The sequence below is a fragment of the Camelus bactrianus genome, chromosome 34, assembly GCF_048773025.1.
Source record: "Camelus bactrianus isolate YW-2024 breed Bactrian camel chromosome 34, ASM4877302v1, whole genome shotgun sequence".
In the NCBI taxonomy this organism is placed as follows: Eukaryota; Metazoa; Chordata; class Mammalia; order Artiodactyla; family Camelidae; genus Camelus; species Camelus bactrianus.
In genome coordinates, this window is record NC_133572.1 from 3,756,764 (window position 1) to 3,783,517 (window position 26,754).

A 26,754-nucleotide genomic window follows, 5' to 3' on the forward strand; every position below is an offset into this window, starting at 1 on the left:
AGCATGTGCTCCACCACTTGAGCTATACCCTTCCCTGCAATTTTTTTTCAGTTCTTATTCCAGGTAAATTACACTTCAGCGTTAATTTTTCAGAATTTCATTTTTTGAGGATATTTTTAAATTGAAGTATAGTCGGTTGACGATGTGTTAATTTCTGGTGTACAGAGTAGTGATTTTGTGATACCTACATATATATCCCTTTCGATGGTCTTTTTCATAAGCTATTGCAAGACACTGAATGTAGTTCTCTGTGCCCTACAGTGGGACCTTGCTGTCTCTCTGGAGATGCTTCTTCATTGGTCTCCAGATGCACATATTTATTTTCAAGGCCCATAGCTCCGCCCCGCCCCGCCCCCTCTTGTTTGTAATTCCTCCCGAAGCCGAGAACCGTTATTCCCCCCGAAGGAGAAATGTAAAAAGGACTGCCTTCTCGCATCCTCGGGCTCACCTCAAAGCCTCATCCTTCCAACCCAAGACAGTCATTTCCCCGAGAATCCACTTGGCGCTCAGCCCGTTCCCAGGTGAACTGAAATCCAGAGCGATTCTCATCTGGTTGCCCTGGGAGTTTCAGCGCTCTGGGTGCAACCTGTTCCTCCATCCTCTCCACTCCCTCCCTCCCTCTGCCCGCTGCGCCCAGCTCTGCCCCTGCCCCCCTCGCCCCGGGCCCCAGCTGCGCCATCCGTGGTTGTGGGGGGCACTCGCTGCCTCGGTTCCGGGAGGGGAGGCCGGAGGAGCAGGGGAGGGCAGGAGGCGGGGAGCCGCGGGGCGGAGGCCGCGCCTGGCGGCTGGAGGTTGCGTCTGTTGGAAGGCAGCTTTTGGCTGCTTGGTAACGGGCTGCCAGAACCCAGAGAGGCAGAGAGCAGGGCAGCTGCTTCTTGACGTCAAGACCGAGCGAGGGGACCGCGCCAGCCACCCTAGCCCGCCTCACAGCGGGCTGGCCGCCTGGGGGTGGGGGGAAGGAGCCCGGTACCCGGGGCCCCGCGGACAGAGAGGGGGCGTGGGAGCCGGTCCGCAGGGGCGCAGCATGCCCCTCGCCCCCGGGCCATGGAGATCCCCCGGGTGCCCCTGGAGAATGGCGGTGCCATGACGATCAGGGAAGCAGGAGAGGCCAGGGTCACCGGAGGAGAGCTCCGCTGCCCAACGACGGCTGCGCTCAGCGGTGGACCCAAGGAGCGGCCGCCAAGGGAGCGCCGCGCAGAGAGGGGCGCGGACAGGGCCGCGGACCCGGGAGGCCGGCCGGCGCCACCGCTACCCCAGGAGCTGCCCCAGCCTAGCCGACTGTCGCTGGAGGATGAGGAGGGAGACGGTGACCCCGCCCTGGGCGTGGCGGAGGATCAAGTGCTCCTTTCGGAGTCCCTCCACCACCAGCGCGTCCTCATCAACATCTCGGGGCTGCGCTTCGAGACGCAGCTGGGCACCTTGGCGCAGTTCCCCAACACGCTCCTGGGGGACCCGGCCAAGCGCCTGCGCTACTTCGACCCGCTGAGGAACGAGTACTTCTTCGACCGCAACCGGCCCAGCTTCGACGGCATCCTCTACTACTACCAGTCTGGGGGCCGGCTGCGGAGGCCGGTCAACGTCTCTCTGGATGTGTTCGCAGATGAGATCCGCTTCTACCAGCTGGGGGACGAGGCCATGGAGCGCTTCCGCGAAGACGAGGGCTTCATCAAAGATGAGGAGAAGCCCCTGCCCCGCAACGAGTTCCAGCGCCAGGTGTGGCTGATCTTCGAGTATCCGGAGAGCTCAGGCTCCGCCCGGGGCATCGCCATCGTCTCGGTCCTGGTCATCCTCATCTCCATCATCACCTTCTGCCTGGAGACTCTGCCTGAGTTCAGGGATGAACGCGAGCTGCTGCGCCATCCCCCCGTGCCCCACCAGCCCCCTGGACCCGCCCAGGGGGCCAATGGCAGCGGGGCCGTGGCGCCCCGCTCTGGCCCCACGGTGGCACCTCTCCTGCCGAGGACCCTGGCTGACCCCTTCTTCATCGTGGAGACCACGTGCGTCGTCTGGTTCACCTTCGAGCTGCTGGTGCGCTTCTTTGCCTGCCCCAGCAAGGCCGAGTTCTCCCGGAACATCATGAACATCATCGATGTGGTGGCCATCTTCCCCTACTTCATCACGCTGGGCACTGAGCTGGTGCAGCAGCCAGGCGGCAGCGGAGGCGGCGGCCAGAACGGGCAGCAGGCCATGTCCCTGGCCATCCTCAGAGTGATCCGCCTGGTCCGCGTGTTCCGCATCTTCAAGCTCTCCCGCCACTCCAAGGGGCTGCAGATCCTGGGCAAGACCTTGCAGGCCTCCATGCGGGAGCTGGGGCTGCTCATCTTCTTCCTCTTCATCGGAGTCATCCTCTTCTCCAGCGCCGTCTACTTCGCGGAGGCCGACAACCAGGAGACCCATTTCTCCAGCATCCCAGATGCCTTCTGGTGGGCAGTGGTCACCATGACCACGGTGGGCTATGGGGACATGAGGCCCGTCACAGTAGGGGGCAAGATCGTGGGCTCGCTGTGCGCCATCGCTGGCGTCCTCACCATCGCCCTGCCAGTGCCAGTCATCGTCTCCAACTTCAACTACTTCTACCACCGGGAGACGGACCACGAGGAGCAGGCAGCCCTTAAGGAGGAGCAGAGCGGCCAGAGCCAGGGGACAGGACCTGCCAGCGGAGGCCAGCGGAAGGCCAGCTGGAGCAAGGGGTCCCTCTGTAAGGCTGTGGGGTCCCTGGAGAAGGCAGATGGATCTCGAAGGGGCAGCAGCCCCCTGGAGAAGTGTAACCTCAAGGCCAAGAGCAACGTGGACTTGCGGAGATCCCTGTACGCCCTCTGCCTGGACACCAGCCGGGAAACGGATTTGTAAGGGGGACCCAGGCAGACAGCTGGCAGTGGGCTGGGTATAGCGGGGGTCTTCTGACCCACCCTGGGTATCTATTTCATGCACAGAGTATTTCAAGCCCACCCTGTAACCTAGGTCTGTCCCTCTTTCACTGCTTCCCTCCTGCCTCCCCCACAATCCCCTCATTTTCCCTTTTCTTTCCACGACATCAAGGGTCGCCTATTTTTAAAAAGTACCACATTCCATGACGCAGGAGCCGTTGAAATAGTGAGCACTGTGAGATGCACGTATTTGTAGCCAGTTTCCTATACCCAGCAGAGGGATAACCCAAACAAAAATGACTTTAAATAGCCCAGATTCCCCAGAGATTTTATAACCCACCCCCATTCCCTGTGTCCCAGATTTGCTTTACATATGATTATATTTGTGTATCAGGGAAAATATTATTTTTAAGGCTGGTGAGTGGATTTTTGTACTGTAGTTCAGATGGAGATATTTTGGATATATTTTCAAGACATATGTTGTATTTATGGAAGAGAAGGTTATTGTGACATTCTCCTGTGATGCTTTTATTAGAGCCAGAGACCCTGGTCATGACTGTTCTGGTTTCTGTATCTGCAAGCCTCTCTCTTTTCTAAGATGTATCGGTGCTTTGTGTCTAGGGCAGGAAATGCTCTGGAAGAAAGGCAAGTCTAACTTTTTCTGTTCGCCTTAAGCAATTCTTGTAACTTTCTTCTGCAAAAAGCATTTTAATGATGCTGGAGGAAGACATCTGATCATTTATTCTCTTGAATTTTATCCCAGGAAATAAAAGGTTACTTGGCTGAGGCAAATGTTAGTTTTTCTTAAGCTGATGGATTTTTTTTGGAAATTAAAAAAAAAACAAGTCCATCCTTTGCTGTTTCTGGTTTTGGAGTCGGAGTCAACACCAACTTGACTGGCATAGAAAACTTGGCAAGCTCATGATTTGATCATCATCATTTCTCTGTTGGGCCCCTCTGTTCCTCGGAGACAGAGGGGTGAGTTCAGTTTGTGTTGGGCTGTTATGACGCGGACGTGCCCAGGGTCATTAGACCAGGGTGGAGGAAGGATGGAGCTAAAAGGCAAAGGATGACCAGATCCCCTGCAGCCCCGCTGTGGTCTCCTGGGGCTGGGATTCCAGTCTCTCCTTTGTCTGCAGGTTGTAAGCAGTAACTGACAGGGTTCTCAGCAGCCCCGAGGAGCAAGCCTGGCTCTCACAGACATGAAACCTTTCCGCAAAAGTGCAGCCCAGGTGTGAAGGTCACAGAGGGAGGGAGCAGCTCCTCCTCGTTATGCCGAAACCCCTAAACTGTGGTGTGGATGAGGGGATGCCCTCCCTGTCTTTGTGATGGACCGAGGCAGAGCGAGAAGGACTTGCTTGTCCACATTAAAGGCTGGTTTCTATAGATTGTAGCCCTGTCCCTAAACTCAGGAAAAAGCCCTTTGTTCCCTTGTCGCTGGATGGTTGTGGCAAAACATCACAGTGGTGTAACTCTGGCTGCGGTTTCTCTCTGGCACTAGTGCTATCCCCGTGGGGCTCCCAATTCCTGCCGTTGCCTTTTCTGCTGAATAATCCAAAAACTGGTGGTCTGACGTGCTCACCAGGGTGGGCTGGTGGTCCACAACCACAGGCCCCCTCCCCCCCGCCACAACCACAGCGAGCTTAATGGCTAGTTCTGGGGTGCATGCAGGTGTCCAGGGTGTGGGGCGAGGGAGGACCTAGGAAACTGATGTCTGAAGATTGTGGATTTCAGTCGGACGCCGACGCCGTAATGAAAGCCAGCGGCTGTGACCGCCGGAGTCACTTCCAGTCGGGAACTGTGAACAGCAAACCTGAGGAGGAAACAGAAGGGCTGTCCGGGCAGAGCTCTGTTGTTTTTCATTACACGCTGAAGCAAAGGAAGGAGAACAGAGACACTTTATTTATTTATGACTCTCAATCTGCCTAAAAGCAGGGCATCTCGCCAGAGCGCTCCTCCACGCCGTCGCACCTTCAAGCCCTCTATGGCTGCGAAGCTAGGGTGGGTGGCTTAGCACACCCCTCGTAGTTGGGACGGGGCCACTCCTCGGGCTCCACCCTCTCTTAAAGATAAAAGAGAAGGAGCCACATTTGCCATGAAGGTTATTTCCTTTGGCTGGAGCAGCAAAGGGAGAGCTGCATCCGGGTCTTAGATGTGTCCAGGTGGCTGACAGATGTTGGCGTAAACCGCCCGGCTGCATCTTTAGAATGTCCAGTAAGCAGGTGCCAGCTTTTACAAATCCTCAGGGGTGGAGCCGTGGGAACGAGAGCACAAATCTCTGTTTCGTGTGGGAGGGGAGGCGCAGACCAGCAGGTTTACAAAGGGATCAAGGTGGTTCCAGGGGGACCCCCGTCCCCGGCTTCAGCCTCTTGTCCTGGAGGCCAGTGGCACCTCCCCTGGGCACTGGCCGGGTGCCCACCAGGCAGTGGAGGTATTTCAGTCTCTCCGTCTTCTCGGTGAGCCTGTTGCTATGATTCTGGAAACGGGCTCCACTGTTTCACTCCTGCCGTCCTGGGGGCTGGTGTGACACGTGATTGGCAGGAAAGGAGCCCCCTTTCACCCAGGTTGCCTGAGGTGAGGGGCCCCTTCCTGTCCTCTCTCCCCCGCCCACCCCTTCCCTGCTGTCACTGATTTTCCTTCCTGGGGAGATTAGATCAAGGGGCCTCAGCCAGGCCTTTTATCCAGATGTTGCCTCTTGGCTTCCACAGCAGGGAAACCATCCCTGGGTTTATAATCTACCATCTTAAGCAACCTCCGCACGGAGGGCAGGGATGAACTGGGTGGTGCGTTTACTCAAGGACGGCTGCCCTCCTGCAGAGCGCCCGGGCCCCCCCTTTTTCTCCTCCTGCCCGTATGTTCGCTAAGCCCTAAGCAAGGACAGGTTCAGAAAGAGAAGTCTTGTCACAGTCTTTAAAAGCCCCAGCTCCCCAATTCACCCTGCCCAAGACACTCCCCGAGGGAAAACAGAGCCCCAGCCCTTGAGGAAGCTTCCTGTAAGACTGGGCTGTGACTTACTCTCATGCTCAAAGTAAGAGTGCCTCCAGCCTTGGAGGGGTCGGAGCAAAGTGTTTTCCTTTGGTGCGGAGAGTCCCCTCCAGAGATGTCCGTGGTGCACAGTGAATGTGATCCTGGGATGTTCAAGTGCTCTTGCCTGGGGCTGCCCTCAGCAGCTCACATCTGCTCAAAAGTTCCTCTAAGCCCAGCAGTCCTCGGTGTGCTGGGGGTACTGGGACAGGGCCAGGGACGCTGTCCCTGCCTTCGGGTGCTTTCCGTCCCATCCACGGGGGAAGCAATCGGTGTGCAGCAAATCAAATCCTGCAAAACGATGTGCAATCAAGTACCCTTCAGGGGATTCCAAAGTGAAGTGCCCTGGGTCAGGGGTGGGAGAGTGAGGAGGAAAAGAGCAGAAAAGAGAAGCTTCTGGAGACCCTGAAGGGTGGCTAGGAAGAGAGGAGGGCATTCAGGATGAGGGGACCGGGAGTAGCGGGCTGGAGAACGTCCCCCGGCCCCGTCCCCATCACCAGCATCTGAGGATGGAGCCCAGAGGTAAAGGTCAGTGCTGCTCCCCAGGACCGCAGCAGGAGTCCACGTTTTACCCGTGCAGGGGCGCTCGGTGGTTACGTGGGGCAGGGGTCGGCGAAAGTTCGGAAAGGAGCCAGAGAGTAAATCTTTCAGGCCTTGTCGGCCAAGAGGCAAACCTGAAGCTGCTATTGTAGGGACTTATATAAGCATTTAAAATTGAGTCATTTTAAGAGGTTATCACTGGCCTTAGCTCCAGAGCTGGCCGTCCCTGTCACGTCTGCTTATCTGTCACACAGAGGCTGCCTTCTGGGCATCCGGTCTGGCCTGGGACGCCCTGACCCGGCTCCCTGACTGGACTTGACTTCACTGAACTTGCACTTCTTGTAAATACCAAGCTCGGCTCAAGGAGCAGAGCCTCCCGGACCAGGGAGGGCCTTATTAGGAAGCTGCGCTTGCTTCTACCTCCTTGTGGAAATTAGATTTTTCCAGGTGGCCTCGGGACAAGCTGCTCTGTTTCTAGGGAGAATAAAGAAGATGCCAAACAGGATACTCTGCCTGGGGGACCGGGTGATGGGGTTTTCCCTCGGCTGCTGGTAGAAGTGGGGGCAAGGTAGCCAGGGGGCTTCCTTCTCCTTCTGGACCTTAATCTTTTCCTGGACGTGACATCACACCGGGCACCTGGAGGATGCGCCCCGCTGGCCCTCTTTGTCTGGCTCTTCTCTGGCTGTAGAGTTGGGCCTGGGCTGGCAGGGTCGCATACGGTGTGCATGGTGGGGACAGTGTGACCCAACTCTGGACCACAGGCCTCCAATCAGAGCAAGATGCTTGTCACCTTCCCTTTTAACTGGCATGTATTTTCTGATGTCAAACTTTGCACCAGGTGATGTTTCAGCTGGCAGGAACCTTGCAAATAATCTGGTGGGTCTCGCTCATTTTACAGATGAGCAAATCGAGGCCCAGAGGGGAGAAGCCACTTATCCAAGGTCACACCCCAGCTGAAGTAAACTGGGGCTGGAATTGTCTCCCCTGACCCCTGGGCTGGATGTCTCTGTGTGTTCCCCTCTGCTCCCTCTGCATGACTGTGTCCACGTTCTCATTAAGCTGCCTCCCTGACCCTCCTGCCTCCAGAGGCACATCCCTGCCACACCAGTTCATCTGTATTCAGTTTGCCTCCGAGGGCTGCCTCCTGCGTGTCCAGCTTGGGAAGCCCCAGTCTGTCTCCTCTGATTTGATTTTATTCAATTCAACCTGCCTGTGTTGTGAATGTCAAGCCAGTAAAAGCAACAGAGATGCAGCGCTGTGACAAACCAACTCCCGTGTGCAGCGGCTCGCTGTCTGGGAGGAAAATGGAAACACTGATGAGCCAGCGTCCTTAATACTCTCGTTCATTCATTTCTCAACAAACATTCATTCAACAAACGTTCCTTTGACAACATTATTTACTATGAGGCGAGCACCGTGCCGGGCACCGAAACTCACTGGCAAGAGATCTCCCCTGGTGGGTTTCCCAGTCCAGCGGGGAGGATCTTCAGGGAAAGAAGCAAGTGAATAAAGAGATCACGTTTAATTAGATGTAGAGCCAGGGAGGAAATGAGCAGGGCTGTGATCGGGGGAAAGGTGTGCTCCTTTGGAGAAGAGCGGGGGACAGGTGTGGGGGCTCTGGGGCACCAGGAGGGCGTGTATGCTTTCCCGCAGAAGTGGAGGGGTGGTGACAGGCACAGGTAAGGGCTGGGGAAGCCAAGAGTCCCTGGAATGATCCAGAGGGACCTTCAAAGCCAGCACCACTCCAGGCTGCTCACCACCTTGGAGCAGGAACATGGCCCCGCCTTCCAGGCGGCACCCCCAAAAGAGATGCAGTGGGACCATCTCAAAGTTCTGCTGGAAGGCCAGTGATGGGCTCCAACCCGATTTTTAAATAAATTTTAGGGGGGCAGCCAAAGGCCCTCAGATGCCCTGTTGATGATTGCCCACGATCTACCCAGCAGCCCAAATGAAGCCAGTGATGATGACATCAGAGGCAGGTATCAGGCGCTGGAGATGGGCCTGGGAGGACAGAGGAGAGTTCCCCAGGGCGGGGAAATGGGCGGGGTGATGCAGGAGGAATCGGCATCTGAGTGGACCAGTCAGGGCTGCCGGGCGGGGGTAAAGCTGCCCCATCACAGCGTGTGTGAAGCCCCACCTGTGTCACTGGCCTCTCACCTCATCTCAGCCCAGCTCTGTGTTCAACACAGTCTGAGGCCCGGGCTCGCTCCTGACCGTCGCAGGGCAGTGCATTTCGCTGGTCAATATCGTCAACAGTTTATGGTGATTAAAACACAACTTAAAAAATCTATCAGTTCACAGAAGTCTCCTGTGTAGTGCACAGGAAAAAAAACACTTTTTTTTTTTTTAACTATTTGATTTGTTCAGCTTCAGAAACTAAACCTCTCTCAGAAGTGCCCCTCGTCTGGGGCAGGCAGCTCTTTGCTGGGATATTGCAAAGCTATGAACACTTACGTATAGCAATATCTCAGATGCGATTCAGTATATGGATCCCGATGACCCAGTGATGCTTCTGGCCTCCACCTCCGTCTCCCTCCTAGAAACAGTGGGAGCTAAGGTCACATGGAGGATCATTTATTCATTCATTCGTTCACGCCCGCGTGCGTTACAGCCTAGGAGACCGGGTGGTCTGGGGTTACATTCTAGCCCCAGCCAATCCTCTGCAAAAACTTCATGTTTGTCATGTGGGGATAACCGCCGTCCTCGGCTGGTGAAAAGCATTACCTGCTGTATCCGTAAACAAGGATGCTGCAGCCACCACACTGCAGCCACCCAAACAGTGAGCCCTGAGGGCACTCAGGATGGAATCAGGATGCTCGATTTCAAGCTTTCAGCCACTGCAGCCACCCAGAGCCCAGGGCCCTGGCCCGAGACAGCTGAGGTGCACATCAGAATATGATTTCAAGGAGCCCAGACTCGCATCTTCCCATATGTGGAAAAGCGCTAAATTCCTTAACTTGAGGTGTCTGGTTTTCTTTAACTAACAGTAGCCTTTTGATGTTCCGATGACCTTGTCTTTGTTGCAAAAACTCCTGTATATCCTGGCTCCTCCCTGACCTCTTCAGAGCGGCCCCTCAGAGCTGTCTGAGAGGCTGTCTCCTGGGCATGACGTCCTCAGAATGTACGCTGAATAAAACAAAACTCTCAACTTTCAGGTTGTGCGTTTGTTTCTCCCCCCAGTGGACAGTGGTGAGGATCAAACGAAATCTCACGCAGTGAGCACTTGGCACATGGCCCGGCACGTGGTGGGTGGCGAACACTGTCACTCATCACTGTCATTCGGCTTCTTCCATGTCTCAGGCACTGTGCTTTGCTCTTTCGAAGCAGAGCCTGACCTAGGAGGCTCCACCAGGGCAGCAGCTCTGAATTCATCCCCACGCCCTTTGCATGTCCCCAGGGCTTACGAGCAGGTCCCCAACGGGAAGGGATTGTTAAGTGTCTCCTCTTCTGTCTCAGCCCTGGTGACAGACCGGCCATGCCACCTCTGCAGAAAGGCTTGCTCTGGCCTCCAGCCCGTCCCACCCCATCTTCCTCCCTCTTACCTAATCTCCATGGCACTCACCGTTTTCTGAACTTGGAACACTTGTTTACTTGCTCGCTGCCTCTTTCTCCTCCTGGAATGTAAGCTCCAGGAGAACCAGGAACCTTGTTCTGCTCGTCCACGCCCTGTATCCCAGGCCCACAGCAATGTTTGATAAATATTTATTGGCTGGCCGAGTCCTGAACGGAGGCCAGCAGGTCTTGGGTGATGCAGATGTGGCAGAAGGACTGGGCTGAAGTGGTTCCTTGAGGACAGCTGTACTGTTCTCTTCTCTTCTCTTTCTTCGCCCCCCACCTCCACCGCCCAGGGTTCTGGGCACACAGTGGAGCATCATTAATGCCAGTTGGTTGATTAGTTGAATCAATAGCAATGAGAGAGGAGGTATACCTGGATGGGGTAAAGGGAGGAATGAGTCCCGGAGATAAGAATTATGGGTCTTAAACAAAAACAACAAAAGAATAGGAAATTGTTTTCAGTGTAGTGAAGGTTTTGTTATCTTGTGGTTGAGACAAGTAGATTTATGGTCATTTTTACTGTTCACAGGTTTAAAAATACGGTCCATGAGCTTATCCGAGAAAGCTGGAGGTTTCACAATTTTCCATTGCTTTGAAGCAGAGGTGGCTTCCACCCATGTTGGCATCCGCCCTGAAGTCTACGTGACATTTACAAACCGTTTATCAGCACTGAGCTCCCAAGAGCTCGCTCTGCCGTCCTCCAAGATGTTGGCTGACACCTCTGACAGGAGACGCCAGGATGTGTTTTGACAACCCAGCGGTTTCCTTAGCAAGCTCTGTCCTCAGGCAGCTCCGCAGAGACCGCTTTGGCTTTCTGATGAGGGCGGGAACCCTCGGGGCTTCCCCTCGCAGAAGCGCACGTTGCCTTCATCCTAAGACTGGGGGTGCGCTTTGTCTGGGCTCTGCGAAGGTGGCTGGTCAGCTGAGTGCCAGGCAGGTCTTAGGGCCCCTCAATTTTGCTCCTTTACTGAAGAAAAGCCAGTGAACTAGGACAAGCCCCCGGGGCTCCCAGGACACAGGCTCTGAGCCCTTTCAAAGTACCCGGAAGCGAGCTCGGCGCCATGGGGAGGCGTGTGCGGTGGGGACAAGGTCCCGGCGCAGCCTCGGCCCCTACGCCCATGACTTGAAGAATCCAAGGTGCTGCTGTTACTGCTCGTTACTTGCTGAGCACCTACTGTGTGCCAGGCTTCCTGGGAGACCGTCGGTAACACTGCCTTCAGTCACAGAAACGGCCTCGCCAGGTTGTAGCGCCAATGAGATACAGAAAAGCCGCACAGCCGAGAGTGGGCAGCGCTGGATCTGAACCTGTGCTCTCTGCCTCCAGACCACGTGTTTCCTCCCGCCCAGCCAGCCGCTGAGGCTGTCAGGGGTGGACCATGGAGGAGTAAAGGTCTATGTCGGCAGGGGGTTGAGGTGGCGCAAGGAAGATGCACCTTACGGCAAACGCTGGATTTGGAGCCCGGGCGAGGAGGGGCCAGGTCAGGGGAAGGGCAGAGCTCAGCAGCAGGAAGGGGACATCCTGACAGCAAAAGCCTGGAGGTGCGAATGTGGGGAAGGTGCAGAGAAGAGAGTGAGGGGCCATTTTGCTTGAGCAGAAGGTCTGGGGGCTTTTGAGAGGGTTTTGGGGACTCACTGGAGCCAAACTTGGGAAGACAAGTGGCTGCAGGGCATGGTGGGCTTTGTACAGCGGATGGAGTCCAGCACTGGTCCTCTGCTCCAGGGGAGGGCAGCTGGGCAGTTTCTCAGGAAAGAGAGTTTGTTGCAGAAAGATGAGTTACAGCTCGGTGTTACAGCTCAGCTGTGACAGCAACCTGGATCCGGGCCAGAGACCAAGCAGCATTCAGAGGGTTGGAGAACTCAGGTTTATTATGCTAGCGAGGCCAAAGGAATTAACACTCCCAGCTCTGGACCCCATATGTAGCTTTACACAGGCTTTTATAGGCTGCCAGTTTACACTTTGCAACATCATATGCAAATAAGGTATAACGAAATTTGACTAATTAGGAACAAGCTTTGTAGAAATGGACCAATCAGGAGTGAGCTCCATGCAAATAAAGTACTACAAATGGACCAATCAGGAGTGAGCTCAGGGAACCAATTGAATTTTAGGGAGAAGTTTCACTGTCCTGGAAGTAAGCCCTTTCTGAGGCAAAAAGTGCAATAGAGCCGCTGGGCCAGGAAACCGGATGGTGCTGGCAGGAGCTTAGTGGCCCTGCCCGGGGGTCCAGCTGGTCTTTTTTGTGGGGCTTCCCGCCTCAAGTTAACCTGCTGAAAGCGGTGTTCTAGGCAGACCAGTGAGAATGGTCCCCCAGGAGACCTGGGCAGGGAAGCCCGCAGTGAGGTTCTGGGACGGCAGGGGCGTGAGGAAGCTCCCACTTCTCCACTGGCTGCTCTGTCTGAGAACAATTTCCTCTCCTTTCCACTCACTTCCATCTCGGCACAGCCAAGGCGGCTCTGCTCTTCCCAGGGGGCTCTGCCTGGCTCCTGCTAAGCCTGGGGCTCGACTCCCTCAGGCCAGGGGTCCCCACTGTGTCTGAGGCCATCTGGCCAAGCTGGACCCCAGAAGTTCCAAACACGACATTTTCCTGAGCCCACAGGACGCTCGTTGATGTTTTGCTGTCACAAAGAGGAGCACAGATTTGCTCTCTTTCTAGAAACGCTGCCGGTCATTATGGAGACAGCTTGGATGTTGCAGAACATAATTTATGTGCCAAGTCCCCCTGGAGAAGGATGGGAAGATGGTGCATCTTGTTTTTAATGGGAGACCAATTTCCCATATTCCATAACATCATACTCATCTTTTTGCTGGAAAGTTGCCCGCAGAGTGAAAACAAAACGTCATGATTTTTCTCACCCTACCTTGTAGTCGGGGCTCCTGGAAATGCCGTTACCTTTACCAAGAAAGAAGGTGTCAGCTCCCTGATGGTGGGTTGCCACAAGCACCCCAGTCTCAGGTAACACACCTGTGGTGGATGCAAGCGTGGCGTACGGGTGCGGGGGAGGGCGGAGGAGGCTCTGGACCATCCGCTCCCCTGTTCTCTCCACATCAGAGATGGCTTCAGCCTCTGAAACCTGTGTCCAGGAGATGTGGCCACATGGAGTGGGGCCAGGAGTTCACACAACCAGGGAACCACAGAACCAGGGAGTGTCCGAGCTGGACGGTGTCTCAGAATTCAACAAGAGCAGTGGTTCTCACATTTCAGTGTCTATGAAAGTGACCTGGGGTGTTTCCAAAAACCCAGATGAATGAGCTTGCCCCCGCAGGGTTCTGACTTAGTCGGTCTGGGGAGTCTGCAGTTTGAGTCAGAGCCTTTTGTTGTAAGCGATGGAAAATGCTGCTCATCTGATTCAAGCAGAAAAGCATCTTATAGAAAGAACACAGGTTGGTGCACGTGGAGCTGCGGGAAGCTGGGCAGGCAGAGTTGCTCCTGGAAGGAGGAGGTGGATGCACACCCCAGAGATGGTCACTAGGTCCACCTGATGGCCAAGCAATGACCTGACATGAGGGGCCTCGTGGGTGTTCACATGCTGTGTGCCCCTTCAGAAGGGTCTTTCCTCAACTCCTGTCACCAGCCTTCTGATTTGAGCCATTCTAGGTCCTTAACTGTGAGGCCCAACCACTGTCCATTTCCTGTAAGTTTATTTACACACTCATTTAAGAGTATCCCCACTTCCAGGAGAAAACAGATCACCATATTTGTCCACTGTCTAGAGAGAGCTTTGGTGCTATCAGCTTGGGATGTTTTTTCATCACTTTTATTAAACCTGACGTTTGGGCAGTGTTACCGTGTGCTACTGGACATCCAGTCCTTGCAATAACTCTGGAAAGTTGGTGTCTTATTATCACTCCCATTTTACACATGAAGAAGCTGAAACCGGAGAGGCCGAGTAACATGCCCAAGCAATACAGCAAGAAACGGCCCACGTGGGATTTATCCCAGGCATCCTGGCTCTGAAGTCTGTGCTCTCCTAGCCATCGTGCTTCACTTGGACGACTCTTCTTTGGGAGAGCTCCGAGTTTGTGATACACATCTCTATCCATCAAATATGGAGGGTTTTTTTTTTTTTTAATAAAATGGGCTTTTCCTGGGATGCCCACTTAATTTCTTTTGATCCTAGATCCCTGTGATCAGTTACCCCCAGCCAGAGATCCTCACTGTCTGTGTTGTGGTGACCATGCCCCGCTTGTCTCTAGTTATAAACTCTATCTCTCAGTTCAACCAGTACCTTCATTGAACAATTATAGTTAGAACATCTTTTCTGTCTTAACTCTAAAAAAGCGCCTCTTTGGATAAGTGTGTTATCAACCTCTCCTGTGTCTTGCAAAGGGCAGACTCCAACGTCCCCCTCAGCTGGCCACCGCCGGCGAGCAGGCTGCACTTAGCTGGTCCCTCCTGGGCATTAGTGTTTCCTAGAGACCATTTGACATGGTCACATGTGTTATCTCATAGGACCCTCAAAACAGCCGCAAGGAGCGGGCACTACTGTTACCGCCATTTGGAGCTATACAACGGGCAGGATGGGGGTGTTTGCCGAAGGTCTGGCAGGAAGTAAGTTGCAGGGCCAGGATGTGCAGTTGGGCAGTCCAGCTCCAGAGCTGGTGCTAAGCAAATCCCTCTCGCCATAGCTTAAGCTCACTCTCTCTTGCCATGTCAGCAGAGAAGATTAATTCATCCGCTCAGCAAATGTTTACTGAGTGCCCGCTCTTGGCCAGGTACGGAAAACCGTGCAGGTCTGCAGCGCAGCGGGTCAGTAACCCTGCCCGCCTAGGTGAGCCCGGTGTGTCCACCAGCACGGGGCCGCAGGAGCGCGTAACAGGGGGCTTTACCCGGTCAGGCAACTCAGAGCAGGAGCCTGAAGCTACACAGTGGCTTATGACGAGGACCTGTCTATTTGCACTCATGGCTGCTAAGGACTCTATGACCCAACCCGGATCCGGGAGCCTTGAGGGGAAGGGGGGGTAGAAGGAGCAGGAGAGGATGTGACGTAACCCTCTAGGCAGCTCCCCTTCCTGCCTCTCTCCCCTGCGGCTTTTTCCAGCCCTCAGTTTTGAGCTCTTGAAGGCCCATAAAGCTGTCGGGTCTTCCAGAGGTCACCGCGAATGCTCGCCCTTTCCCAGGAGGAGAACGCAGCATCAACCTGAGTTCTTGAAAAGAATCAGCCACGTCAGACTTGCTGGGAGAGGAGTGGGCTCAGGCACGCAGAGCTCAGGGGAGCTGGGGTCCTGGTGGCAGACCCTAGAGAGATGGACACGGCCCTCCTTCTGTGTTTGCGGCGTGTGTCTTCCACGGTGAAGTGAGGACGAGCATGGGCTCCTGATGCCACGTCGCTTCCGAAGATTGATGTGTGTCCTCACATTTGTTTGTGGGGGAGTTTTGGAAACTGGGGGACCACACAGGGGATGTCTGAAGCGCGTTTCCCTCTGGGTGAAGTGTGTTGACTGCAGGGAGGATAGAGAGGAGTTCTCTGTCACCTCAAAGTCCTTTGATGCTGGAGGTTTTCTGCCTAAATCTTTCAGTCCTTCTGCTCCAGCCCAACTAACATCTCAGGGAATCAGTGACCCAGAAGATGGGAAGATTTTATTCACTCAAAGCCAAGTAAGGAAAGCAGGTTGATCAACCCAAACCAACGATTTACCAGAGGAGCAGCAAAAGAAACATGGAGGGAAAAGGAAAAGGAGACGGAGGTGCGAGGAGAGAGGAATAGTTCCCGAACTCGCTGGGAGAGGAAGTGAGAAGTCACGTGGGGTCATCATGGCAAGTGGCACTCGCTGTCCCCACGCTTCACAGACGAGCTACTTTGCCGACTCCAAGCGTGAGGTTACATAGAGCACAGGCTGTCAGCCTCTCCAAGACCAGTTCCAGGACTGGTAGCCAAGGCAAGATGCCAGGAGTTCAGGCTGACCAGGGAGTCAGCCTCCAACTGGGGACGTGAAGCTTTCTTCTGGACCCCCCAACAGGGTGGCTCCCTGCCCTGAGTATAGTGATGGGAGGTTTCTGCCAGCCACACTTTTCTTTAGAAAAACTAGGCTGTGAAAAGTAATAGTGATGAGCTTACTGGAACTGTGTGCCTCCACTTAGGGGACACCTGATTACAACAGACAGAAACCAAAGGAAATGTCTGCTCAGAGTACAGATGCTGCAGGGATGGGCACAGCTGAATTCGTAGCACAAGTCCGAGCTTTGCCGCATCTTAACTGGCGTCCTTGTGCGATCCCTTAAACTGTGTGGCTCTCAAATACCTTGGTTTTAAAATGGAGCTAATGTTATCTGCCCTACAGGGTTGTGAGTATTTTGTGAATGACATATTTGGAATGCAAGTGCTTTTTAAAACTATAAAATACTTTGCAAATAAAAAGGATTCTTTCCAGTAACCTGAAAATTAATGAAGTGAAAACAGTAAGTGGAATGAGTTTATGTCCTCAAATCTAGAGCTGCTCTGTTGCTATTCAGTTGTATTCTGCATGGATGGCACTTCAGAGAGCAGAAAGTGAATGGTGTTCCTTGCAACGGCAATGCCCCGGGGCCACATCAAGTGGAGGAAAATCAGACTTACATGAAAAGCATTTCAGTGCATGATTCCAGTCTCTCTGCCGTGAAGCTTTCAGATCAGCAAAGCGTTCGTATGAAGCCTGCATCAGTAAGAACAGGTTGGATTATGCTGCAGTAACAAGATAGCCTTCAAATCCCAAGAAGCTGGGTTTCTTGCTCATATGACTGGTTCATCACGGGATTGCAGGGGCTTTGCTCATTCTAGTCATTCAGGGGCCAGGGGTAACAAAACAGCCCGATCTTGACCACAGTGAGTCACCAGGGGGAGGGGCAGAGAGCTCGGAAGAGTCTAGCATTCACAGTTAAGAGCTCCCAAGGAGAAGTGATACACATTACTGTCACTCCCTGCCCCTCGGTCAGAACTAGTCACGTGACCGCAGCCACCCCCAAATGGCCCAGAAAGAACAGTTCTGCCCAGGAGGTAGTGAGCCAGAAATACGTGGGAATGCTAATCACTGACCCAGTTCAGTAACTGAAAACCAACATTATCAGAATTTTATCTACTACTATCCAGGAAGGCAGGCTCCCCCTGGAGATGGTCAGTGTTTAGAAATTCTGCCTTCTGAACCCAGGTCAGGGAACCAGCTAGTCCTTAATTTTACTGAGGTGGGAGGCCCCATAAAAAAGACCAGCAGGACCCCCAGGCAGGGCCACTACTCTCCTGCCAGCACCATCTGGTTCCCTGGCCCAGAAGCTCTATCTCACTTCTTTCCTCTGAAATGGCTTACTTCTAGGAAAGTGGAACTTACCCCTAAAATTCTACTGGTTTCCTGAGCTAGCTCCTGATTGGTCCATTTGTAGTGCTTCATTTGCATGGAGCTCACACCTGATTGGTTATTTCTCTCACTCCTGATTGGTTATTTCTCTCATTCCTGATGGGTCCATTTCTACAAAGCTTGTTCCTAATTAGTCAACTTTTGTTATACCTTATTTGCATATGATGTTGCAACGTGTAAACTGGCAGCCTATAAAAGCCTGTGTAAACCTACAGCCGTGCTCCAGAGGTTGGAGTACTAACTCCTCTGGGCCCGCTGGTGTCATAAATCTGAGTTCTCCAACCCTCTGAGTGCTTCTTGCTGCTTGGTCTCTTGCCAGGATCCAGGGTGCTGTCACAACTGAGCTGTAACACTGGGCTGTAACACACTTTTCTGCAATATTACTAGATGCCTGAATTGCTTCGTGAAGCTCGTTTCCTTGCTATGAAAACTGCTCTGACTTAACTGTCTCTCCCTGTTGTACTGAGTCACAGATCTGCAGAGGAGGACAGGACCCCAGGGACCCAATGTTTCACATGCTGGGAAAGCTCCTGAGCAGAGGCTAATAACGGGCTTCTGAGAGTCACAGAAGGGGCCCAGCACCCAGCTCTCTGGTCCAGGGCTGATTCACCATCCTCTGCACCACGTTTCCCTTGGCTCCTTTGCCGGAACCAGATGTTTCCATTTTCTGGTTCCAGCTCTGATGCTATTTCCACTGGTAGAACCGCTCACCTAAGAAAATATTACTCCTTTCATCAAGTCATGGATGGCTGCTCAGCCAGACCTGCTCCCTTTTTAGTCGCTTTATGAGCAGTGGCCTGCTTTCCAAGGTAGTCTGAAGTTCATTTGCTAGGACTCTGGTTGACTTGCTGTATTTATATTTGGAAGCTGTTCGTTGCAGCTATTAGGCAATTTACAAGACCAGCCGTTTATTCCTTAATCATGTGTTCTTTGTCCATAAAATGTGGAGGAGTGGCCTCCCCCGACAGCCAGAGTTGGTATGAAGATAGAAACCCATTTAGGAATTGAAATCTCTGAGTTCTTTCAAAGGAAGAAAACGAAGGACATTTGATGTTTCCTCATCTCGTGATGGGAATCATATGAGCTGAAATTTGGAGGAAGAAAGTTTGGGCTTAGGTCCCGTCTCTGTCGCTTGAACAGATTGTTCAATCTCCCTGAGCTGAGCCTGCAGACCCCAAGGTGGGGTGCTATTCCCCGCAGGGGCATGTGCTGAGGGCCAAAAGGAGGCGACGTCTCCGTAAACTCTGAAGTCCTTTTCTGACCTACGATAGCGCTTTTGTCGTGACTGCCCTGACTCTGCGCGCCTCTGAGCAGCCACGCAGGGGAGGGGGCGTGGAGTGCCAGCTCCCAGGACGGAGCTGTTTTGGTGGTGCCGCTGATCGTGGCAGGTGCGAGGCAACAAGGCAGGGGTTTCTTTGTCTCCTGAGCCCCGACTTGCAGCCTGACTCCTCGGACCAGCCTTCCGCACCTTCTGGTGTCTTGACTCTGGGTCACAGGGACAGCCATGGTTGGGGCGGGCCTTGGGGAGACAGACTCCCCCTCCTTCCCACGGCTGATAAGACTTACAAGGCAAGAGGCCAAGGGCTGAGTTTGAAACCCAGATAACAGAGCCAATGGGAAAGAGAGCTGGTCCCCCTCATCCAGATCCTTCCAGCAGCTGGGAGCAGAGGATTTGCCTTTTTATGGTGTTTTTATAAAATGCATACTTATTCTTGGTAATGGATTGTGCTGATAACATTATTGTTTGACAAATGACCCCTTTTCCATCTCTCAGACCAACGCATTTTAAAATTGCCAGCCTTTCTTTCCTCTCTTTCCTTTTCTTTTACGTTTTAATATTTTCTGTGTCATCCAACACTTACAGAGCCTCTGCTACGTCCCCAGGGCCACGAATACACAGGGACATCACTGCCTCTGTCATCTGGGAACTGCAATGTGGACGAACTAGCCGGTGGGTGGACGAGGAAGGAAGTCTTATTTATGTGCAGTAGTCTTATTTATCAGACACTGCGCCTTCCATTTTCATACCTATTTATTGAAATTAAAACTGTGAACAACCTCTATAAGGAAGCAAATGGTAGCATATCTAAGCCTCAAGATAAGCCCCCAAGGGGAAACTGCCATTATGTCCACACGTCCGGAGGCTGAAGAGGCCAGGATCGCCCACCTTCTCCTGCCCGTGGACACCGGTGCTCCTGGTTCTCCAGCTTCTGGACTCAGACCAGGACTCAGACCACCAGCCCCGAATCTCAGGCCTTCAGACTTGGTCTAAATTACACCACAGGCTTTCCTGGGTCTCCATGCTGGCAGACGGCAGATGTTGGGACCTCCCAGCCTCCAGGACCGTGTGTGTCAATTCCTGTAATAAATCCCCTCTTAGGTGTCCCTGTGTGTCCCGCTGGTTCTGTTTCTTTGTATCCTAAGTGATACAGAGATTACTTCCACCCCACAGGGCCCTCCCTGGTGACCTGTCAGCCTGGGAGCCAGACAGCCTTGCATTTAAAACAATTCTCCTTCCTTCTAGTGGGGCTAACCGCTTCACTTGGCGGGACCTCAGTCCCTGTGACGGTAAAGTGAGGATGATAACGCTGGCCTGATGCGCTTATTAGGAAGCTACATTCAATGCATATGAAACAGCTGTTGCAGGGCCGGGCACAGAGCTCCCGATAGACCGTGGTCACGTTCCGTGCAGGGCAGGGGCTGCGGGTCCCCGTCCCTCATGGGACAAGTGCATCACTGCCTGTGTTTGCTGAATCTCTCCTGATACCGAAGATCTGGACTAGGGCTTAGAAATCTTCAAACCCAAGCCTCTCCTTTCGCAGATGAGGAGGAGGATGACCAGAGGACAAGGTGTCTGAATGCCTGGGGAGGCTCTGGGGCCTGAACCAGGCCCCAGCCTCCCTCCTCTGGCCCCGGACCCCAGGCACCTTGGCTCCCTCTGCTCCAGACCAACTGTGGCCTTGCAAGCAGCCTGCTTTGAGTTGCCCTGGGTTGCTCACTGGAGAAGAGAGAGAAAGTGCTGGAGAAGCCAGGCCACCTTGGCTCAAGGAAGCATCAGAAGGAGGGTGTTGGGAGGTCCTGGCAGTGACGACCTACTTACGGGAGGAGAGGGCAGGGAGCAGCCACCGTGTGGTTCACTGTTGGAGGGGCTGGCCCGCTGTGCTCTGCCTCCTGGAACCCAGACTAGCAGGAACCCAGCCTGGAGACAAGGGTCATGCATCCTGTGTGGTCCCCTGGGGCTTGGCAGTCGGAGGTCCCCATGCCGAGCATGGTCTGTCATCCTAATAGAAGCCTGCGAAGGAGGAGAGACAGAGACAGAGAGAGACAGGGAGAGACAGTGAGAGAGAGAGAGAGACAGACAGAGACACAGAGATAGAGACACAGAGATAGGGAGAGACAGAGACAGAGAGGACAGGCACCCAGGAAGGCTTGTTTGGGGGAGGGGAGGGGGATGCTGAGGGCCCCAGCGGCTCCGTGTGGAGGACCGGGACCAGCCACATCTCACAGCTCTCTCGCCGCTTCCTCGCCGCCTCGTCTCATTCTCCGCAACAACACTGAGGCAGGTGTTTTCTTTCTTTCAAAATATTTATTAAGTTCCTACTGTGTGACTGGAGAGAGGTATTGGAGTCAAGAAATTTTTGCTGGCCAAGCATATTTATAATTAGCAGTCATATTTTATAGATGAGGGAACCGAGAATCAATGACTGACCCACAGTAAACGTCGATAGACTCAAAACTCTGGTTTAGGGCCCAAGGTCCTCGCATCAGACTCCGCAGCTGGGTGTCCCCGAGGATCACCACACTCGAACATCCCCCACTTTGCCTCGCCTCCTTCCACTTGGGAGAGTCACAGAGACCTGTCCTGCACGTCTGCCTTTATGGCCATCAGCTCACGCCGGTCCACAGTCAGAGCCCAAATGCTCTGCTATGTCCCAGAACCTCATCTTTAAAAATGGAATCAAGAGAGTCTCTGGTTCTTCCTCTGCTTCTGAGAACCGGATGCAGCAGATTCCTATTTCAAGAGATGCGTTTACTGTAATGAGAAAGATATTAGCTGGGCATCAATCAACAGCTGTCCACTGAGCGTCTTCTAACTGCTGGGAGATGTCCCAGATGTGCGGAGAGGATACAGGAAGGTAAGATGACTTACAGGATGTGCACGGATTAGGGGAATCAAACTGGAGGATGCTGAGAGACACTAAGACAGCAAACTGGGTCCTGAGCGATGGGCTGCCCTTGGGTCAGAGCCCCGGGAAGAAAGCACATCCCGGCAGACGTGTGGCCGGGCAGACACAGACGTGGGCTGGAGCGTGGACCTAGGGTGAGGCTGGCAGGAGAGTCCTGAGTGCATGAATGCTCTGATCTCACAGCACAGAATCCGAGGCAATAGCCCTGGGTTCTCATGCCCTAGAGAGGTTTGGACCGTGAGGACAGCAAACCTTGGAGGGTCGAGAAGACCTGAGATCCTCTAGGGCTCCACCCTTCAGCCATTTTGAGGGGCTCCTAGTTCCTTGGCAGGAGGCCTGGAAAAGGGGGAAAGCTGTGCCATCCCCAGCAGATGGCAGTGTTTCCTAGGGCGACTGCCCTGGGGGAGCGCCGTGGAGGGGACCTTGCCCGCAGAGTGCCGGGTACTGTGACTTACAGCCACAGGCAGCTGTCCTGGAGGAGCCAGAGCTCTGGTTCACACCTTGTCCCTCCCCTCCCCCTAGCAGAACACTTCCCAGGGTTTCGCTCTGGGAATGGGACACCTTGGGGTTGTCAGGCGAGCCCTCTCTTCCTCCTTCCCCGGTACCCTCTACTCCCCATTAAAAAATCTGGATGGTGCAAAAAACTGGGAAAAAAAAAAAACCTGGATGTGGTGCTAACTTTCCCATGAGCCATAGTTATCTGGGAGCAGGGCAGCTGGACCCCGTCTGTGTTCCGCTTGGCCTCACCCAGTGTGATTCCTCGGTGACCACCTATGAACCACACTTGACTTTCCAGCTCCCCTCTGAGCTCCTGCATTGGGTCCTCAAGGGGGAATGGGGGCAGGTGGGGCAGGTGGGGGCAGACAGCCCGAGGACAGGATGCTGACGCCGTTGCTTATGGTGCTACAACCTGAGCAAAGAGTAGAAGATGGCGCAGAGGCAGAAGACGGGCAGGGGGACCTGGGGCTCCCTTTGGGCTTTAATTTACAATCTGCAAGATCCTTGGATCATCAAAGCAGCCCAAATGCAAATGCTACCATTTTTCCACTCCCGGGAGTCAAGAAGATGGCGAGCTCCAGCGCACATGTGGGGCTGTTTTCCAGTTTGGAGGAAAAATTAAAGGCAACAACAAATACCGTTTCAACCAAAGGCTTAATTTAGCCAAAACCGCCCAAAAGGACACATCGCGCAGGAAGTGCATGTCTCACCGAAGAACACTGGGCTTTCCAGGACTTTGGCCAACGTCAATAGTTGGAACAAAAGATGATCAGAGAGCATGGTAAACAAAAGGGTCCAGAGATGGGGAGGGCAGGGTGTGACTTGGTCTAGGTTTAGGTCAACCTCTCGTGACTGGCAGCCCGGGCATTCCACACAACGAGACAATTCAGTTTCTTCCCGGTCTGAGATGCCCGGACCCGGCTCCCTCTCCGAGCACACTCTGGACTGTTCATTGTCACGTGGCTCCTTCAGAACTCTGTGAAGCTGTTTGTGAAAATGCAACTCAATGCGGACTTTTTCCTCTAAGTTCGGAGAAGTGCCCTCCTCCTGACCCCTCTGCCAGGTCCCTGGAAGGGCTATTTTACAAGCCAGAGAGAAGGTCACACCAAGGCCCTGGGCCCGGCCCTCTGGCCTCATTGCCGTCTGTGCTTATGCGCTGCGAGGCATGTGCAAGGAGGACGTGGCCAAGTGGAGGACCCGCCGGATTTGCCATCAGAAGACGGAACTGCATGCCTAGATTTCTGGGGAACTGGCCGCAGACTGCTTACCATCCCTGTGAACAGTTTCTATAAAAAAGTAGGTGCCTCTTACACCCCAGGGTTTTTGGTAAACTTCTTGAGTTTGTGTTAGTGAAAGAACCAGATATATTATAAAGGACGGCCACTGTGACTAAGGTGTCTCAGCTGCACTCAGGGGGACCCGGGGCAGCACATCGTGGGGCGGCCGCACCTCATCACTTTCCATCCGGGGTCATCAGCCACGTGGTCCGGGCGGCTGGGGCTGGGTGCTGCCTCGCCGCGCCCCGTCGCTGCGGCCGTCTCCACGTGCAGTCCGCTCAGCCTCTGTCCTCACTATAAACCACCAGCAGAGGGGCCTTCCCCGCCGGCTTCCACCTCCTTTCATTTGCCTTCTTCTGCCCTCATAACAGCAGCTGACACGGCTTCCCAGAAAGTGCCTATAAAGACCCGGTGCTCCCGTCTGTGTTCCGAGCAATAGGCGCGTCCTCTGGGGGCCCCCGGGGAAGCACTAGGCCCACCTTGCTCAGTGTTGCGGTGAGTCCGCTCTGTAAGAGCCAGTGAGATCAAACTCTACGGGCTAAGTTGGGCGGTACCCAGGTTAAGCCCACCGTCTCCAAGAACCTTTGTGGATTGCCCCCAGTCATGTCCCTCTGAAGTCCCCGTGCATCCACCCCAGCCCTGTGTGACTCATCTGCTTCGTACCAGGGAGGGGTGCACACGAGGGGCGGGGGCTCCTGGGCGGGGGCAGGGAGAGGCTTGGTTCTTAACTCATATTTATAGTCCCTGTCCCCTCCACCCCGTGTATACGCTGAGCTTTGTGCTTTGTGCTCCATGAGCAAAAAGAAAGAGCAAAAAATCAAGCAACCCGCTGTAGGGCGCTCACTGCTTCCCAAGGGGGGTCGAGATACAGAAAGGGGAAACCCAGACTCCAAGTCACCTCTAACAGAAACCTCTGGGTCCCTTCCAGCCCCAAGATGCGGGAGTGTGTGGGTAAGTTACAAAGTCAGGGCTCCACCTAGATCAGTCTTTGTCCCTTCTGAAGGGTTGCTGGAGTGAAGAGGGCACCAGCCTCACTGTGCCTGACCTTCATTTTTCAGAATAATAAAGAAAGTAGAAAGAAAATTCCACAGCGGCACAAAGCAGGGGCCACATCGCCATGATGCCCCAGCTCCTGCGGGTCTAGGCGGTCCTTCCTTCTCATGGAGATGCAAGGGAAACGGGAGCACCCCAGCAAACGCTGGCTTAGCGTCCCAGAGGTGCCCTGTGACAGATCCACTCTCCCGGGCGGCTGCGGGGTGAGCTGCCCTCCTGACGCGCTCCCTTGGGCAAACAGAAGCCAGCTGCTGTGGCAACAGCACCCCTGGGTGTGGCCAACCCCTGCGGATCCCTGGAGCTCACAGGCACCTGGGCGAGTGGGTGCCTGATCCAAGCCCCCGGGAAGGAGCCCAGGGTAACAGTGGGGCACATCCTTCACCCAGACCTCAGGGAGCAGCCCAGGCCCCGGACGTGGCCTCTCCCAAGGGCAGTAAAGGCAGACAAGGCAGATCAACGTGGACCGATGTCCGTGCACCTTGAGGTCCTAATGGTGAGTGAATAAGGATGCACGCACGGGGCATCTCCTGTGCCACCTTAAGCAGGCACGAGCATTTCTTGAGAAGTGGAATCCATGCGTGTGCCGACCTCCGGAGGACGACGTCCTCTCGGAGGGGAGGGTGGAGAGCAAGACGGGCTAGTCAGGAGACGTTAGTGCTGTCTGCGCTCTTATTTCTGAGCAAAATATCTGGAACAACTGAGTCAAGGTGCACAAAATCTGCTAAATCTTGGCTGTGGGTCCATGGATTATTTCCTGAATATTTGAAAATTTTATAATAGACCAAAACTTGAAAGAAAGAAAAGAAAAGGACTGGGGTAAAAGGGCCAAGACAAAGAAAATTCCGGCTGTGAAGGGCTGTTCTGTACCCACCATCACCCTTCATGAGTCTCTGTTCTGACTTCACATCAGAACCTACAAAGCCAGCTCAGACTTCAATAGAGTGAGAGCCGCAGGGGGTGAAGCCGAGGCAAGTCGGTCTTGAGAGCACGCATGATGCTGACCCACCAGGGCCGGTGAGACGCCGTGAGAACAGCTGCTACTGGTCTGCCCAACCACACCGCCTCCCCGCCGGGTCTCTCAGCAGGGTCCTGACGCGATGTCCTTTTACAGGCGGACTTCTGCCCTTCTTTCTTATTCTGCTTTATTGGATTAGGCTTCTGCCAGGAGAAAATGCTTCCTGTGTCTGGGGAGACCCTGGCGGTGCTGTGTTCTGGCCGCGGGCAGTCAGAACAGCTGAGGTCCTAGAGCTGAACGAGAGCCCAAAGCCACCTCACCAGTTCTCTGCCTGGTCCGCATAACCTGGCACCTCCCTGTGTGGTGCAGTGAGAACGGCATTCAGTAGCCCTATGGGGTGTCTCTGGGGAGCTGTTGGGATCCCCCAGCCCTCGCAGAAGCTCTAACCTTATTTTGTCTCATTTCAGACCTTGGCGCTTCTCTGCTGAACCCACTTCCTCTCTTGGGGTCTAGGAGAAGGTGGGGGAGACTCCCTGCGTGAGTCTGCCCTAGTGGGCACAGGACTCGTGCACTGATGGGATGAGCTTTGACTCTCGGTCCTGGCTGCAGGGCTGGCTGCGTCCCGTGACCTTGGATGGTCCTCTCTGGGCTGGGAAAAGCACTTCCCCTGAGCCTCCCTACACAGAGAGATGCGGTGATGAATGGGACCCGGAGGGGGTCTGAATGCCAGCCCCTAGTGTCCCTCTTTCTCGTGGCCTCAGGATCAATATGGCTTTTAGCTTCTCATCTTCTTCCTGGTGGGCATGATGCAGCCCTGTGCGCCGCGCTCACACCCAGTAAATATTTGTCAGCGAGAGGAATGGATGCCTGAATGAAGTGTTCTGAGCAGAGCATGTGTGACCTGAGAGCTGGAGCTGTTATAATTAGAAGACCACGGCTGGAGCTGGGAACCCAACCAAGGTGCTGGTTCCCGGTGGCCCTGCGATCAGACGTGCTGTCCGGGCTCCCAGACGGCTGGGCCCAAGCCAGGTCTCGGAACACTGGCTTCCAGCAAGTCCCCAAGGGGAAATCCATCCATCACGGAAGGTAATGGTGCGTGTAAGCTCCCCCTCTCACAGTCGCCCACAGACGGGTGTTTGTTGGGAAAGAATCTGACTTTCCCAAGAGAAGAAAGGCCAATTTTAGAACAGCTTTCTTTTCTTTTTTTTTCCCAAGCAAGCTGGTACCGGTACAGGACATTCAGCTTGGGTCTCAGGCTAGGTGTTCCTGAGCCTTCTGGGCTCCGACCACTTTCTCTCCCCTCGGCCATTCCTGCCCCTCCCCAGGTGTGAGTATTCTATCTCACTGTCTGCGCCTTCTTCCAGCATCATCCCCTGATCCAGCATCCTTAGTGCCCACGGGACCACTTCACAGGAGCCCTCGGCTCCCGGGGCTGATGTGATGGGCTCTCTGCTGGCCTCACTGACTTTCT

The 26,754-nt window shown here is 54.2% G+C and overlaps 1 protein-coding gene across 1 annotated transcript; it reads left to right on the forward strand.

Moving 5' to 3' along the window:
• Positions 1-394: 394 nt before the first annotated feature.
• KCNA5 (potassium voltage-gated channel subfamily A member 5) lies at positions 395-3,659 on the forward strand. The gene has a single exon (XM_010964865.3). The coding sequence runs from the start codon at positions 1,045-1,047 to the stop codon at positions 2,848-2,850; it is 1,806 nt and encodes a 601-aa protein (XP_010963167.2). The 5' UTR covers positions 395-1,044; the 3' UTR covers positions 2,851-3,659.
• Positions 3,660-26,754: the final 23,095 nt, after the last annotated feature.

What these genes read in the sequence shown, in the direction of transcription:
- KCNA5 (XM_010964865.3), top strand. Translation starts at nt 1,045, where the DNA reads ATGGAGATCCCCCGGGTGCCCCTGGAGAATGGCGGTGCCATGACGATC.